The sequence below is a fragment of the Dipodomys merriami genome, unplaced genomic scaffold (assembly GCF_024711535.1).
Source record: "Dipodomys merriami isolate MVZ:Mamm:240054 unplaced genomic scaffold, mDipMer1.0.p SCAF_2, whole genome shotgun sequence".
NCBI classification, from domain to species: Eukaryota; Metazoa; Chordata; class Mammalia; order Rodentia; family Heteromyidae; genus Dipodomys; species Dipodomys merriami.
The window spans coordinates 92828563-92847068 of record NW_027203381.1 but is presented as its reverse complement, the minus strand read 5'-3'; the positions used below and the strand labels follow the sequence as shown (position 1 = coordinate 92847068).

Here is an 18506-nt window from a genome sequence, read left to right as displayed (position 1 = left end):
GGACAATGATTTCCTCTCATGGGCTTGTCATAGGGTGCTGGTGGGTCACACCTATAATCCTAGCTACTCAGGAGGCTGAGTTCTGAGGATTGTGGTTCAAAGCCAGCCTGGGCAGAAAAGTTTGTGAGACTCCTATCTCTAATAAACCACAGAAAACTGGAAATGGCACTATGGCTCAAGTGGTAGAGCACTAGCCTTGAGCTGAAGAGCTGAGGGACAGCACACAGGCCCAAAGTTCAAACCCCAAGACAGACAAAAAAAAGTGTGGCACCACCCTAGTTAGTTTGACATGGACTTTACTGTAAATTTCAAGGGATCCAAGCCTACCAAAGATCAGGTGTAAAGTTCTCAAAGGCCAAATTCATCCGGCAGAGATCCATTTCCAAGGGATATTCTGAGACTTTAGGATATTGTGGATAAAGATAGATGGTAAATCCAGGGAAATTCACTCCAAAGTGATATGGACATCATCCCAGGAGGATTTGGCACCCTAGATAATCAACCACTGGATCAGAATATGGACTCTGGATTGGTAGCTCTGGCAGGATCATCAGGCATTGCTCCCCCACAATAACAAGAACTAGCAAGAATGATGTGGAATCAGGGTTCTAGACTCTCCTTTATTTGATTTCAGGTTTATTCCAACAAGAAGGTGTCAGTCCACTCTAATGGCTTCCTGCCCTTTGCTTTGTCTCTTACAGAGACACTGGCATGGGATGAATTCTCAATGATTGGATAAAACTATCAATAGAATCTTTTGAAAGAAAGATTTGGATACATTTGTATAATGTTGCTTAGCCTCAGTACATACTGAAGAATGGAGAACTCTAGTTTAAAAGTGGAAGTCTAAATTAATATTATGGTCTGAAATGCCTTATGTTCTAATGTTCTAATCCTTATAAAATTAAGACTTACAAAGCTCATGCCTGTGATCCAGCTGCTTTGAATTGGGATCTGAAGATCCCAATTCAAAGCCAGCCCAGTCTATGAAAGTCTTATCTTGAATTAACCACCAAAAAAAGCTGGAAGTGGAGCTGTGACTTAAGTGGTACAGCACTAGCCTTAAAGGGAAAAAAAAGGTCAAGGACACTACCTAGGCCCTAATTTCAAGCTCCAGCACTGACACACACACACACACACACACACACACACACACACATTCACACACAATTAAGAGGCATAGTGTGTACAAGATCTTTATGTTGTAAATGAATCTGTCATCCTCTATCCTGTCCTGCCTTATCCTATAAAATCTTTACCCAAATGTCAACTAATTCCAACTTGTTTATGTTCTATATTTAGACAATGCCATGTTTTATAAGCTTTACCTCTGAATCTACAATCTTCATTTGCTTTTAAAGGATGGAGCTGATTCTAAAGTCACCCTGCAACTAACTTGGACGATCTTTTCCCCAAAGATTCTGAAACAGTCCCCACATCTTTGGTAATGACTTGGCAATGGAATTTATGGACCTAAACTAAATAGTGGGAGCTTTCAAGAGCTAATGACATCATTGCTTGTTACTCCCTCCCCCCACCACCCCACACAAACCAGGAAAACAAAAACAAAAACAGAAAGCAGACCTCCCAGGTAATATTATTTCAATTATAAACTGTTTGGTAACCATGGAAGATGAAATCATTAGACAGCAAGTCTGCTATGTGGGTTTCGTAAAGACTTAAGGCAAAATCAAGTTCAAGGAAAGAGATCTTAAAATTTTCAACGCCCCCAACAAAGATATAATTAAAAATGTTTCTGGGCTTGATAATTCCAAACTTCAGAGTTATACCCAAACATCCTTAGCAAGTTGCAGAGATAAGGAAAAACAAGCGCTCCTACTATGAGACCCAATACAATATTTTTAAATTAATGGGACTTTTGAACTCTGTCCCTGCCCCAACTGCCAGGCCAAAAATCGTGTCTGCTTATTGGTTGCAAATGAAGATGATGATGATGATAAACAATAAGGAATTGGATTGTATATACTTATCCAGAAATTGTGTAGAAGTGAAATCCCTTGTTCCATGGCTTTCTTTTGATAACAACTAGACTTAGTGGTACAAAATTCCCTAGATGCTTAAAGATTATTATGCCATTGCCTTAAAGGTTAACTTTGGAACAAATGTTAGAAACTTAACCTCTTTATAGCCAAGGGTTATTAGTGAATGATTCCATGTAAACTATCAGATACTACAGTTAGGCACTCCAGGTATATCAGAGGCTAAATCCAGCCACTCTACTGCCCTCTACCAAATGAAGTTGTACCAACTCACTCCTGTGTAGAAACTACAAAATGTGCACTGCAGCAGGCCAGACCTAAAGGACAAACCTTTGCAAAACCCAGATTTAATCTGATAGGAGTAGCATCATAAAAGAAGGTCAAGGAAAACTGCAGGATAACAGTGGTTGATGCTGATCAAACTATAGGATTGGGACCTTTTTATTATTATTATTATTATTATTATTGGTCTTGGAGCTTGAACCCTGTGCTCTTCAGATCAAGGCAAGCGCTCTACAGCTTGAGTCACTTCCAGTTTCCTAGCAGTTTATTGGAGATAAGCGTCTCACTTTGCTGCCCGAGCTGGCTATGAACTGTGATCCTCTGATCACAGCTCCTACGTAGCTAGGATTACAGGCGTGAGACACAGGCGACCGGCCAGGATTGGGACTTTTATCAGGAACTTCTGACCCAAAGGCATTACTCAGGCTCTCAAAATTGGAAAGACATAGAAAGGTTTATGCTTACACTAACCATAATATGGCTTCATCACTGTTAAATGCCCTTGTGGCCCCAAAATTTTGGATTTACTTCAGGACATCCAAGATCCTAAAGAAGCATCAGTTATCTAATATCCATGATATCCAAGAGGAAACTCAGATAATAGAGGGAAACTTGACATCCAACAGACCTGATACAATAGCAGCTCTTTCCTAAATCTAGGAACAAGTAACTGGCACTTTTCCTCTCTAGTTTGGGTTTGCTTTAATGATCAGGAATATGATCGGGCTTGAAAACAAGGATCACTTATGAATCCCACTGAGTGTCTAGAGAGGGACAAGCCCCTCTTACTTCCTCAGTAGCTGCAAGGGAGTATTATGGAGGGCATGAATGATGTCTGTCATGGGGGCTCAGCTGCCCTCTTACAATTAACTGGAAGATTCATCTCTGGACAGTGTATCAAAGATCCATCAAACAGTCGACTTGTATCTTTATTTGACACTAATACTATAGGACAGTCTTCTAAAATTTTTCACTATTGCAACCTGTATTGAGAAGAGGAATCTTTCCTAGAGAAGACTGACAATTGGATTTTACTTGGGACCCAACTTATCACAGATATGAATTTTTTTTCTATTGGCACCCTCCGGGAAAGGTCAAAGCCTTCCTGATCTTTACTGCAAAAACTCTGGGAAAGGCTAAATGATCCTTCAAATAAATGGTACCTAGATTTTGGCCCCAAAATAAATCCTAAAGAGAGACACATTGCCTACCGTTACACCTAAGCTCAGTGGTCCAACTGCTCAGGATAATGGTTTACTCTGATATACTCAACCTTAAGGTCTATATAACGTGGAAAGATTTTTTAAAAAGTTCTAAAAATTTTGCAGATACCTTAAACTATTCTAGGAAAGCTTGACATAGACCTCTGTTTCACATACCATTTCCTCAGGACAGGTACAACCAGCAATTCAACCATCAGGTAACCACCACCAAATCCTTACACCAACAAATCTCTAGTTGAGCTTAGAGATGTGATCTTTGTCAAAGTTACACAGGGTCAAATACTTGGAACTACAACCTATGTGAGAGAGGGCACATCCGGTAACTTTGAACACCCCAGCAACTGTTACCTACTCAGCTGGGTTCATTTGCCTTGGGTCAAACTATACTTTCCAGTGCCAAATCCTGGAGAGGACAAACATACCACTTCCTGGATCTAAGAGTCAGCCAGAGACTTCAAGCTGTTCTTTGAAACACAGTCCCTAACTTTCACCACAGATAAATGAAATGTAAAAAGGCTGTATTATATTTTTCTTAAACTCCAGTATAATTTTGCTTCTTATCTACAGCTTTGTCCATCTATGCTTACACCCCAAGGGATTAAATTGTGTTTCGTATTCCATTCTTAGCAACCAGACTTCATAAACCATGAATGGGCCTCCTGTCCTTTGGTTTATTCATATATGTCTTTGTTTTTAAACATCTTTTGCTGCATCTAGTAGAGCATGCTATTCTTTCCTAAACAGAGCACCATTTAATGCCCTTATTGGATCTCTGTGGGTCTCATTCAGACACAACATAGGTGGCTATTCTAGCATTGGCGTGGAGTTGTGCTCTAATCTCTCTCCACAGTGACTCTGAACTTGGATTTGAGCTTGAATCTGGTCCCAATCTTTAGCAAAGAATTGTATCAAAGGGGCTTAATGCATTGTCATGAGAAATTTAAACTAAAGTTCCCTAAGCTAAAACCCTAAATCCTTATACTAACGGATCCGCAGGTCCATCTCTTCTGTAATTAGACAAGGTAGCAAATCACCCTTTCCTTTCTGTGCCTGAAACAAACAAAACTGAAGGAAGGACTTAATGGTGTCCAATTCATCATCAATATACAATATTCCTTAATGTTGAATGATTCCCCTATCACAACATAAGGTCTTTCATACTCTTAAACAAGGTCCGTTATGACTTATGTTGTATCTAGTTTCTGTGATAGGTAACTGGCAATAGGCTATGCTTCAACTTATCCTTGTCTATGAACTAGAAATGATGGTCCATTGCCACATCTCCTGCATAATCAACACTATGTCCTCCAGTGGGAATGACTTTGGGGTCAGCAACTACTCTTCATCAATTGCTCTGGCAACTGGTATATCATTGCTCTCTGAGTTAAAATTACTATTAAATTTTCTTCCTCATTCCTCATGGCCAAGAAATCCCTTTCTTCCATGGGGAACAAATAGTAATTAACACTTCTCCTTCAATGATTAAGAATCTATTCGTTGACACACTTGTTTCTTCCTCTTTTCCTGATTGTGAGAGACATCTCTGCTTCCCTTTTTGTGACTTGACCATTTTTTTTGTACCCCAGTATCAAGATTGAAATGCCTAGTTGGTCCCACTCTACTTAGTATTGCCTTGGGAATTAGAGGTGAATTTGTTTGGAAGTGGTAGAAACTGTTTCAGCATCGCAGATGCATTCTAATTGCTCAAAGGAAGTAAGCTCCAGGGAACTGCCAAGGCTCTGTTTTCTTTACAAGACCAAATCAATTCCTCGGCAGAAGTTGTCCTTCAAAACCTCGGAAACCTGGACATGCTCACAGCAGATAATGTAATAGTTGTCCTGATAGCTGCTTCTATGTTAACAAATATGGCATATTCCAAGATGACAAAAAAGTCAACTAGACCAAGCACCTCACCTGAAAAAAAGAAACAAAAAGAAACAAATAAACCAAAAAACAAGCTTCTGAAAGAGTTGTCATCTCTAGAATAGTTCTGGAAGAGCCTTAAATTGTTTCTCCTTCTGCTGGGCACCCTAATATCAATATTTGGAACATTGATTTTTTGGCCTTGTTTACATCTTCCTGTTTTGAATTAATGTCCTAAGATTCCAACAACCTTCCCCCATCAATTCCTTTGTTAGCGCCTCCAGAGGAACAGGCATCAGGCTATATACTCAACAAACTAAGTTGTGACATGTTCATCTGGCTTCACCACACCAAATTTTTTAACAAGGACGGTAGACTTCAAGGGAAGGGCACATGTAATTTTCAGCTCAATGAAGTTATAGAAGAAGCTTTCCTACATTTTTCCCCTTCTCAACTAATAAGGGTCCATAATCATGGACAGTATCTGAGTATTTTGCCAACTATTCTGTTCCACCATTGTCCTGCATAATAGTTGACCACGATTTAGTCTACTTGATGGTACACTCGTCAACAGCCTTCCAACAGGAACTTTCCCCACTCCAAATGTGAGCCAAAGGCCCCATCTACCACATCACATTTCAATAGTAATCACATATGGTTTGAATATAGGCAGTTTGTGCAAAAACCCTCATGTTAAAGCCTTGGTCTCCTGGATGTTGCTATTGGAGATGCTGTAGACCTTGAAGAAGTAAGGCCTTCTAGGAATTACTGGCATAGTTCATTGAGAGCATGCCCGCAGGAAAAATTATGGCATCCTGATCTATCATCTCTCATCTGCTTCCTGGCTTGTAGGGTGAGTTATTTGTTTTTATACACTTTTTATGTGATATACTGCCCATGCCAGAAGCACAACACAGATTTGATCTTGGGCTAGAGCTTCCCAAACAATTAGCCAAAATAAATGTTTGCTCCTTATAAGTTAATTGCTTCAGGTATTTTATTGTACCAATGGAAAGCTAACTAACCTCCCTTACTGACAGTCCTGCAAAAATATGTTGTAATAATACTAACTTCCCAAAAATACTTGGTAGGCATAGCTAATTATCATTACACCATATATTTTATTCACATAGTTAAACCATTCCACTCTGCACAAGGTAAATATACTCATTACCAAAGGTTAATAGGTAATAGATTATCTATTAGCAAAGGTTAATAGATATAAGTGTTTATGCTTTCCATAGAGAAAGAACTATTTATTCTAATCATAGATGAATAGTGTTTGTAATAGACCATACTGACAAACTACTCTATATATTTCAGTTAGTGTTCTTTCAACTCTAAGTAGAAGTATATTTCTACTTCCAGGAAAAGTCAATTAAATGTATCTTATTGATTGTTCTATTGTAAACCATGTGGACCAGATGATATAAGTATAAGATGTAAGATATTTACACAAAATTCTCGGACTTTACATTATTACCTATGATTTTGCTTTTGTTTGATCCCCCCAATTTTAAACATTACTGAAGAACATGTTATAGGCATTAGTTTTAATTTTGTCATCATTTACTAGAATAAAATAGACTCTAATACGATAGCACACTAATCCCCACATCTCCAAGTTAATCCATATTTCCAAATCTCAGTGGTTTAGCAAAGTTAGAATTTATTTTTTAATCATATAATGTCCACATAAACTATAGCCATAGATAAATGATTATGCTTACAATCCTAGCTACTCAGGAGGCTGAGATCTGGAGGAACTTAATTCAAAGCTATCCCAGGCAGAAAACTCTGCTAGACTCCATATCCAAAACAATCAACAGAAAATCAGGGGTAGAGCCATGGCTACACTGGTTCAGTACCTGCTGGACAAGAAAACCAAACAAGAATGAGTTCAAACACAGTACTGCCAACCCCTCTCTTTTAGAGATACAACCTCAGAATATTGTAAGAATAATGGCTACACCCAAAATCACAACACAGACTTTCCCTCACTGAAACTCATCAGGCTTACACCACCAAAATAAAACTCCCAAGTAGTCAGTATGACTTGTGTTTTTGAGTGGTTGGAATAGACATATGGCAATTTTAACCAAATACATGGTAGATGTTTGATTAGTCAGGACTCTTCTATCACAGAGGAAACACCTTGCATTAATAGCTACAGACATTTCTTGTGTGGTTTCAGTATTATCATTGATAGACTTATTCAGTACTTTATAATAATCCTCCCAATATCAAAGGAATTAGTATTACAACTAAAGAAATATCAATAGGATAATTTTCATAGTTTCTGTTGGTCTATTTCAGACTCTAAAACTAAGAGTTAACCTCACGGAATGATGAATTGAACAATTATTGAGGGTTGAATTATTCTCCTTTTGGATGGAATATTATCATCAAAACTGTGATTTATATTATCTATACCATCAATATTAATATATAGTGTTTTTCATCTATAAGTCAAAACACATAGATTTAGACAGAAAGGGAAGAATAGATGTCATAAATCGATGCTTTGTAACTGTTATAGGTTTAACTTTATCCCCCTCAAAAGGTAATCAACTCCGACCCCTTTAGTTCCTGAGAATGTCCTTGTTTAAAGTATGGACTTAGCGCTGGCCCTGGTGGCTCACGCCTGTAATCCTAGCTACTCAGGACACTGAGATCTGAGGATCATGGTTCAAAGTCAGCCAGGGCAGGAAAAGTCCTTGAGACTCTTATCTCCAATAAACCTTCCAGAAAATTGGAAGTGGTGCTGTAGCTCAAGTGGTAGAGTGCTCGCCTTGAGCTGAAGAGCTGAAGGATAGCACCCAGGCCCAGACTTCAAGCCCCATGACTGACAAAAAAAAAAAGTATGGACTTAGCCAGGCACTGGTGGCTCATGCCTGTAATCCTAGCTACTCAGGAGGCTGAGATTTAAGAATTATGGTTCAAAGCCAGCCTGGCAGGAAAGTCTGTAAGACTCCTATCTCCAATTAAGCACCAGAAAACTGGAAGTGGCACTGTGGCTCAAAGTGGTAGAGCAAAAGAGCTCAAGGACAGCATCCAGGCTCTGTGAGTTCAAACTCCCAACCCATAAAAAAATACATAGGGACTTGCCATCTGACCAAATTGGAGAAGGCCATTAAGTAGACACTAATCCACTATGAGCAGTAGGCTTATTAAGAAGATACAATTGGACATAAAGTTATAGAAACAAAAGAATGATGACATGAGAGTGCAGTAAGTAATCAAATTATGAGGGTTCTAGCCTCTTCACCAATGATGGACTCATAGGTTCATAGATTGGAGGAAAGATTTGTTATAGAGGTAAGATCACTTGTATTGTTTCTTGACCTTCATGATTAAGCAACTTTGCAGTATGACACATTTTCACGATGATGTGCTACTGTTTCACTGCAGGTTCAAAATTTTTACTGAAACCTCTCAAAGCATAAATCAAAATAAAGCATTCTTCTTTAGTTAATTTTTGGAGGTATTCTGTCACAGTAGTAGGTAACTTACTAAAACAAGAAAACTGGTATTAGGAATGGGGCCCTTTCTGTGACTATTTTTGATGTAGCTCAGAGATTTTTGGAATTGTTTGGAGAAACAGGCTAGAAAAGTTCTAGGACATTGTAAGCAAGGACATTGTAAGCTCAGGTAAGAATGCTCAGAGAAATGCAGATAGTAAAAGACTCTGCTCATGAGATTTCAGCTAGAAGTGAGGACTGTGTTTGGAATTAATAAGGGGCCATTCATTGTATATTTGGCAAAGAATGAATCTATATTTTGTACATGCCCCAAGACTTTGTGGGAAGTAGATTTTAAAAGTACAGACTAATTGACCTATGGAAAGAAATTTCACAGTGGTATGGTAAGAATTAAGAGCAAAAGCAAAGAGTAATCAATCTTTCCAGAAAACAAAATATAAAATTGAAGGCAAAGGTAGTTGTGGCTAGTAAAGACATTAACACAAATAAAGAGAATCTAAACAATCTGTACCTGGACAATAGGAATAATGATTGGGGAGAGAGTAGATATAGCAACACTCCATATATTGTAATTATTGACTAATAACGTATACAGAGACAGAACCCAGGCCCTGAGTTCAAGCCCCACAACCAACCAAAAGAAAAAAAATACGCATATGCCCTTCTTTCCATATATATCATCTGAAGACATGCATCTAATAATATAATACAAATAACTATGCATAACTGACCCTCCTAATCACAATATCTAGCAGCAAAGATCAAGGCTGCTGGTTCCCAATTCCCTGAAGGCACCTGGGAATCATTGAGACCCAAATCCTCTTGGGCTCAAAGGTGTACAAGTGTAAGTCTTTCATTTAAGACAGAATCCCTGTGTGTCTTCCTCCTGTAGACCACACAGGAAGTCACTTTCACAAGATTAATTTCCTCCAATTCAGTCATCAAAACATTCAGACTCCACTGCAGCTGACATCCTGCTTAAAACAAAATTAGTATCATCCATGTGTACTAACTTTACAGGCATGGAAAAGACAAGATTTATGAAGTCATCTACCAAGGTTTGTTTGTTTGTTTGTTTTTGTATTTTTGTCATGGGGCTTGAACTCTGGGCCTGGGCTCTGCCCCTGAGCTCTTCAGCTAAAGGGTAGCACTCTACCACTTGAGCCACAGCGCCACTTCTGGTTTTTTCTGTTTATGTGGTGCTGAAGAATTGAACCCAGAACCTCATGCATGCAAGGCAAGCACTCTACCATTGAGCCACCTTCCCAGCCCCTCTACCAAGATTTTAAAGCCTGCTATATATAGCATGTTCAGATTCCTTGCAAATGGCCCCTTTTGCAGTGGTATGTGAAGCTATGAAAATAATACAGTGGGTCCCCAAAGACCTGAGAGCTATCAGAAACATGGAAGGAGGGAATCTGCAGGGAGTAAGCAAGCTGGCCTCAAAGAGTGACTATATGAGCAGAGTGTCCATCATGGCATCATGAGCCCCAGATGCCTGATATGGAACTACAGGATTTAAAGTTTGCCCTGGGGTTAGTTTTTCTTTTAGATTTCTCCTTGCTTTTTTTCTTATACTTCCCTTTTGGAAACTTTTGTTTTTCTTTACCATGAAATGAACTGAACCCAGCCAGTCCTTGGCCATGCAAAGGAAGTGCTCTATCCCTAAGCTACATCCCCAGTCCTTTTTCCTTCCTTTCAGAATAGGAATAGCCATGTGATATTACAGATTGGAAGGGTATAACTCATTCTTTTGATTTTTACAGAAGCTCGAGGTAACAATTTACTTCCTCAGAGGAGCCTTTGGACTGGAACTGGTACCACTGCAGGAATTCTTAGAGGAAGACTGGAAGCATTTTGTATTGTACTATGGACATGAGTTTCTGGAGCTCAGGGGTAGAGAATAATTGTTCACATTTAATATGAAAGCTATGCTGCAAACTTGGTCCCTAAGGTGATATCATTCAAGTGTAGAGCTTTGGGGAGGTGTTTTAATTATGAGGGCTCTCACTTCAGAATTGGATTTACCCCTTAGCACATTCATTGCTTCACTGGTTTGGGAGGAGTGCTTTGTTATAACAGGAAGTTTTTGTCCTTTTGCTTCTGGGGTGCCAGGGCTGTCACCTTGAGCTCCTCTCTCATCACATGCCTTGGAACAATGAGGACAAGCAACCATGGGATAGAAGGGCCTGAAACTATGAGACAAAATAATCTTCCCCTTTTGAGTTGATTTTCTCAAGTATTCTTTTAAAGTGTGAGAAAGCTGACTCATTCCTTCTTTCCTTTACGTGGCAGGAAGTTGTCATTATTAATCATAGATACAGAATACTGATTAGGCTACTCATAATATTTTGACGTGCAATATTTAAATAGATCACTGAAGCAACAAAGAGGATATTAAACTCCATGAAGAGAAAATAGCTATCATGAAGAGCATTACTGTGTACCTTACCACAGAATTAGCAGTAAGTGAATAAGGTACAGGGTTTATTTATTTATTTTTATTGTCAGAAACTCCCTGCAACTCTTTTATTTTTTCCGGTTGTGGGGCTTGAACTCTGGGCCTGGGCACTGTCCCTCAACTCTTCAGCTCAAGGCTAGAGCTCTACCACTTGACTTCCTGTTTTCTGGTGGTTAACTGGAGATCAGTCTCATGGACTATCCTACTGGGTCTTCCTTTGGACCATGATCCTCAGATCTCAACTTCCCAAGTAGCTAGAATTACAGGTATGAGCCATTGGCTCCCGGCTATGCCTGCAACGCTTATAGCACAAATCTCAACTGCGATTTAACTTTAAAAGACCATATCAGTGTAGTATTTTGAGCTTTGAAGTAAAGGAAGCTTAAGAAGGCACAGGTACATAAATAATAAAAGATAGAAGATGTAAAAGAAACTAGGTGTCGGTGGTTCATGCCTGTAATCCTAGCTGCATCGGGAGGCTGATTTGAGGATCATGGTTTAAAGCCAGCCCAGGAAGGAACAGTCCATGAGATTTTTAACTCTGATTAACTACCAAAAAGCTGAAAATGGAACTGTAGCTCAAGTGGTAGAGAACTAGCCTTGAGCAGAAACCTCAGGGACAGCACTCAGAAGCTGAGTTCAAGCTCCAGGCGATTTCACACACACACACACACACACACACACACACACACACACACACACACACACACACACAATGAAAAAGGGAACAACAACAAAATATGGATCAATAATTTTGCAGGGTAGACTGCATTCACCCAAAAGGGAAGTCTAGATAAGTTCAAATTAGCCAAACTAAAGTAGATATCCTCTCTCCCATTTTCCTTTTCACCAAAAGCCCTATGAGAATGATTAAATAAGTAGAACAAATACACAAAACATACACACACATGCACACAAATCTTCTCTCTAACACAAATACATATATCATATATTACATATCATATGCATGTCTGGAATGCCAGTTAATATATCTGAACAATTTTGCCTTATTGTTATAATGCAGATGAAACATGTGTTTCCTTACATCTTTCAAAAAATAAGTCTGTAATTGATTTTTTCTTGAAAAAAATGGATAATATGGATAATACACAAGATACTACAAATAAAGTTTGCAAACTCTAATTATATCTCAAATTTGAAATCTTACAGATCTTGGGAGCTAGAGGATGTAGCTCAGTGGTAGAATACTACACCAAATCTGTTCAAACCCCAGCACTAAACTAAAACCCAAAAACAAATGCAAACAACTAAAACAAAAATATCTGCACATCCAAGCATCTCAGCTGTGTCTAAATGTCTTCTTTTGCAAACTAGAGATGATTTTCAATTTACTTAAGCAACCAAAAATATAAATAACCATTATAGAGCCATGTATTCTTTATGTGGTATACCTTGCAGAATTCACCCACTCTAGCAATCTTATGTAACATATGCAATTCTTCACATACTAGACATGTATTTACACATAAGGTATACATACAATATGCAGTCCCATGTAATTTTTACTTCTGTTTAGAGTCAAACTGTAATAATCTCTTCACAAAGAAAGGCCTAGAAAATTCTTTTGACTATGAGCATGGCAACTGCTTCTTCTTTCACTTCTCCAAAAATACTAGTTATCAGAAAATATTCCATAATCCTAATGAACTAGATAGCAAGTTAGGACATGTGGTTGCGCATAGGCTTAGTCGTAAGTGGTTGATTGTTGAAGACTTGTAACTATAACTCTTTAATGTTAGTTCAGCCAGTAATGTTTTAGCGTTGAAATTAGAATTTGAAAACAGCACCTTCATCCCGGTCAGTAATTAATAAAAACTTAAAATTTTAGTAAACTGAAAAAAAGTCGTCTTTGAAGAGTTTTAAACAGCCCAAGTGTTTGTAATTCAGTCATTGCCTGGTGCCAATTCTCAAGAATACAACACATGAAAGCATTCTCAACCATGTACATATTTAAGTTTTTTTACCCAAAGCTTTGATCCTCCTTATACATTTTTTTTTTCTGATGAAACTCAGTATGTTGCCTTGATCTGGGTGTGGGAACATAAAGGACAGGAAAAGCAAAGATAAGGTGCAAAGAATTCGTGCCACCACTTGGGGGGGGTGATCCTCGGTACACAATGATCCTCACTACAAAATAACATTTAAGCTATTTGTATTGCGAGGTTAGAAAACGACATCTGCTTAACTGCTCGGCAAACCTAAGTTATCCTGAAACAGCTCATTTGTCAATGCGGGACAAGCAAACCAAGCTCAAAGTCCAGAAATTGCAAAAGGAATGTTGGTTGCAGGGGGCAGGGGCAGCAGGTTGGGGGACTGACTTTGCTTCCCTACTTACATTCCGGAATGAGCTCATACTTTATCTTCTAACTGGGAATCTCGGTTGCTTCTGGGTCGGGGAGGGGGAGTGGGGTGCGAAGGTAGATGGCCAAGCTCTTTCATTGATACTTTCTGTCACCCCGATCTTGCATCAGTCCTGCAGGCAACGCAGGACTTTCAAAACAGACCTACCACCATTACACAGCCTTGTTCGACCCACAGCTGCTTCCAGTGGGTCAGTGGCTGTGGGGATAGGAGGGGAACTTTCTAGGAGGTTCAGCCTAGAGACGAAAATGGAAAATCCTGCCAACTAGAGCCCGTCGTTGGTTTGGTGATTCAGGAGGAGAGGGGAGAAGGTCGACAGAGTGCCTTCGATTACTCACAGTTTGCCTCTGAGACTGGAAGCATGAGGGCCAGGCACGCCAGCAGCACCCCGCAGTGCCCACCCAGGACCCTCATTTCACAGGGGGCAGAGGAGCCGGCGGGGGCGGTGATCCAGACCTGTGCTCTCCGCGGCGTCGCAGCCAGCCCGGGCTCGGCGCTCCCAGCACTGCGCCCCAGCGACGCCCCGGGGGCAGCCTGAGCTCTGGCCAGCAGCCCGGGGAGGGGACCGCCCGCTTGCAGCTCCCGGCTCCCAGCTCCCAGCCCCCAGCCGGCGAGGGGAAGTGATAACGAGGACATTTCCAGGAAGCTTTTTTGGAGCTGGGGGAAGGGCTCAGAGAGAGAAAGCGGAGGGGTGCCCGCACAGGCGGAGTAAATACTTTCCCAGAAAGGTTCCCCTTTACTGGTTCCCCTAGGCCCTGCGTTTTCTTGGCTGTCTTCGGAACAAGAAGTTTCCAAAGGGGGAGGGGACACGGTGGAAACCTCCTGGGAGCCGGGGTGCAGGACCGAGTGTGAGCAGACCTTTAAAGGCCTGTGAGGATCGGAACTCCAGGCTTAGAAAAAGAAATCCCGATGGACTGTTTGGGCCATGAGGATAACAACCTAAACCTCGATGACAATGATGACTTACAAGCAGGGCAGAGATTAGAAAGATTAAAAGGAGGATGGTTTTGGTCTGCACTTTTTGTACATGTGCTTATTGTGTACACTATCAACAACAACAAAAAACATGTTTTGGCACAAAGAATATTTCAGATTATATCATCTTCATGCAGCTGCCTCTTACTAGTTGCAAATTGTTTAGCTTTTCAAAGCTTTGGTCTTATCATCTGCAAATAGTTTTGCAGTGAGGGATTTCAATAAATAACAGAACAACTGATTAGTCTGTGTTCAAGAGTAGTATTGATTGCATATTTACTATTATGCATTCTCTGTCCAAATTGAATGCAAATTGATTTTCTATGTGTGTGAGTGAAATTCAATAGGGAGACCATATGTGATGGATTTCCAGCTCTAGCTTTTTATGACTGTAATTATCCAGCTGGATGGAAGGTGATTCATATTAGAGTGCACTGCTTTCTGATGAGTAAATCAGCTGGGAATTTCTCTTGCATTCGGCATGTAGTCCATTTTTTCTTGTTCTCTTTCTAGCCTAACAATGCAGACAGACTATCAAGGAAAAAAAAAGTCTATTCATATACCTAGGCAGAGGAGTTTTACAAAAATATGAGATGTGAAGAGATGGCTAGATCTCTGAGCACATTATCATACTGAACTGGCCAGATTAGAAAGGAAAGGGAGTTTGCAACTTCTGAAGGAAAGGAGGGAAATTCAGGGAGGGCAAAAACGTGTGATCAAGAAGAGTCTCCCACAATGACAATTGTCTCTAAGAAGTATCTCTTCTGGGTACAATACATTCTTTGCTAGGAATAAATGTTGTAGTTTGGATCTGGAGTGTCCTTCAAGACTTATGTGTTAAAAGCTAGTTGCCAGTCTGTGTTGCTGATTGTGGAAACTTTGGGTAGGAACTGTGGTAGGTCACTGGGGCAGGCATTTGAAGGGAATATTGAGATCCTTGCTCCATCTTTTGTCACTCTTGGCTTCACAATGCTAAGAGTGAACAGCTTTATTCCTGCATTCCATCCCTTTCTTCCAATAGACAATTGTATTGCCATGGTGTACTTTTCCATCGCAAGCCCAGAGCATGCAGGCTAAATGCCCAGAGACTAAAATAATGAGTCCAAAAAGCCTTTTTCTTCCTTAGGTTGGTTTTCTCAGGTGTTCTGTCATAGTGAGAAAGATGATAGAATTGTCTTTCCAAAGGAGGAAATTAACAAACATCTTCCTTTAGGCAGTTGAGGAGTAAGTAAAAAAAAAATTTTTTTTTTCTTCTTGTGGATTTTGGTTACCTTTAGTTCAAATATCTCATATTCCAAAGTAGCATATGTTGATGTGGCATATTCTGAGTCACTACAGCTCACTGAAAAAATGTTTACAGCCTATCTTTAAGTACTCCCTGTCTTAAATTTTATTCTTTTCTTTGTTTCTCTGATTCCTGCAAACCAGTCTACTTAGCATTTTATTCTTAATACCAAGTGATTCAAATGTAAATATAATTCTATTCTCAGAAAAAAAGTTTGCATGGGATCAAACTAAAGAAACTTTAAGCAATATATTTAATTAATAAATATTTAGATGCATGTTGGCCCTGACACTTCAAATAAAAGCACAGTGGGAATCTCTTCATGTTGTGAGGATGATTTCAGATTTTATCAACTTTGACATCTCAAAATTTCCCAAGAAGGAAGAATGTCCCAAATTAAGAATCAACAAATTCATAATCAAATATTCCCAATACAGACATAAAATGATAAAGATCATAAGGAAGGAGAATGTAAGGAAATATGAGATACCTGAAGAAAAAAGAATATCTTGGTCTTCTGAAGACTTCAGCTGAAAGTGGCATTTTTTTTAATGGTTCACAAATGTGAAACACAGTGCGAGTATCACTGTTAATAACTGTCCAACACTAGAACATCAAAGCTAGGAAAAAATCTGAAATGCCTAATAATTAAATTTGACATATAACTTTGCTTAAAATTTTCATGTCAGTAATGTAACTAAGAAGTTCACTCTTTGATGATGCTGTCTATTTTTGGCTCAATATTAACATTGATCAATCTCATTTGGTTGAAGAGTGTCTTAAGTTCAACTCTTAAGTACATAAGCCTGTCAAAATTTAAATCTTTAATCTCATTCCTAATGTGATTACTATTTCCTCATCCACTTTTACTTTTTCCATATCATCTTCAGGAAATAGAGTGTTTAGAACACTGAATAATTAAATTTGTTTTCATCTTCTCATTCCTCTTATCAATAATATTTAATTTATGAGGATAGGAACTTGCTTTGTTCTCAGTTAAATTTCTAGTGCCCAGCACAGTGAACCTGGTAAAGTCTGCCAAAATATCAACAGTCAATATAAAATGAGTCTTGAGGTTACTGGTTTGCTTTCAGCCAGGGCCTTATGTATTCTAGGCCAGTACTAAGTATCTGAGGCAAATCTGTATCAAGAATTAATTAGAATGATAGCAGCAAGACTATTTTCATCATTCTTAATAAATTAGCTTATTTGTGATAAAACAGCCACAAGATTGAAGTCATTGATTTATTTTGCCCCTCCTGGTTCTGGAGGGGCAAAATTGTTATCTCCTATGCTTACTTCAAGAAAGGAGAATTAGACTGGAACTGTTAGCTTGTCAATTGTAACACTAGATAGTTGAAAAGTGTAGTTTGGCAGGATTAGGGTTTGAAGCCAACTAAGGCAAAAAAGTTAGCAAGATTCCCAATTAACACAAAACATAGCAAAACACTGGGCTAATCCTAGCTATTGTGAGGATTGAGGTCTAGATTGGATGGACAAAAATGTGAGACTCAGTTTCAAAAATGAAGCTCAAGAGGTAGAGAAAGCTCTGCCCACTAAGTGCACAGTACTGATTCCAAACATCAGAACCAAAAATTTAAAACAAGAAAAGAAAAGAGAACTAGTAATGGCAAGCAACATCTATGTGTCCAAAACTACTCATGTCAAGTATCAGATTACCCGAGAGTCCGCATAATTAACTGTGTGACTGTTGGCACTAGAAATATCTCATTTCCACTGTGGGGAAAGTTGAAAATGAGATCAATATTATATTATAATTTGGGGAAAAAAACCAAACTTGTGTTAAATAGTTTCAGGAATGCTTAATGAATGTCCATACGGCAAAAGCCTTCCCTCCCAAAAAGTAATAGTTGAATTCTCCCAGATAACATGTTTCTTTTTCTTTCTTTCTTCCTTCCTTCCTTCCTTCCTTCCTTCCTTCCTTCCTTCCTTCCCTTCTTTCCTTCCTTCCTTCCTTCCTTCCTTCCTTTCTTTCTTTCTTTCTTTCTTTCTTTCTTTCTTTCTTTCTTTCTTTCTTTCTTTCTTTCTTTCTTTCTTTCTTTCTTTCTTTCTTTCTTTCTTTTCTTTCTTTCTTTCTTTTGTTGTGGGGCTTGACCTCTGGGCCTGGGTTCTGTCACTGAGGTTTTGTGCTCAAGGTTAGTGGTCTACTAGCCTTGTGGCTTTTGAGGTTAATTGGAGGTAAGAGTCTCACAGACTTTTCTTCCTGGAGCTGGCTTCAAACTGAGATCCTAAGATCTTAGCCTCCTGAGTAGCTAGTGGCACAGTCTTGAGGATGACCATGCTGCTTTTTGTTAGTGTCCACTCCCTGCCTCCCATATTTTACAATGACCATATCTCTTCCATAAGGAAAAATTCCTACCACAAAAATCGCTTTTATTTTACATGAAAGCGATGTACGTATGGATTAAAACATTACTTTCATTTGAATTATTGGGATAATTTAATGAAAGTTTCCAACTAGTCTTTTATTTTTTTCATCAGTTGTTGAGCTTGGGCATGGTGCTGTCTCTCAAGTAAATGGGTAGAATCAGA

General features: G+C 39.1%; 1 protein-coding gene across 2 annotated transcripts in view; it reads right to left on the bottom strand.

Annotated features, from left to right (window-relative positions):
- Pros1 (protein S) overlaps positions 1-18506 on the bottom strand; it is a 51953-nt gene that overhangs the window by 32459 nt on the left and 988 nt on the right. The window contains exon 1 of one of the 2 annotated variants that reach the window (XM_070030432.1): positions 14032-14344. The exons of the other annotated variant lie outside the window; for it this stretch is intronic. Coding sequence (XP_069886533.1) covers positions 14032-14329 — 298 coding nt within the window. The 5' untranslated portion in view covers positions 14330-14344. Of the gene's footprint in view, positions 1-14031; positions 14345-18506 lie in introns of those variants that run through there. 2 annotated transcript variants of the gene reach the window in all.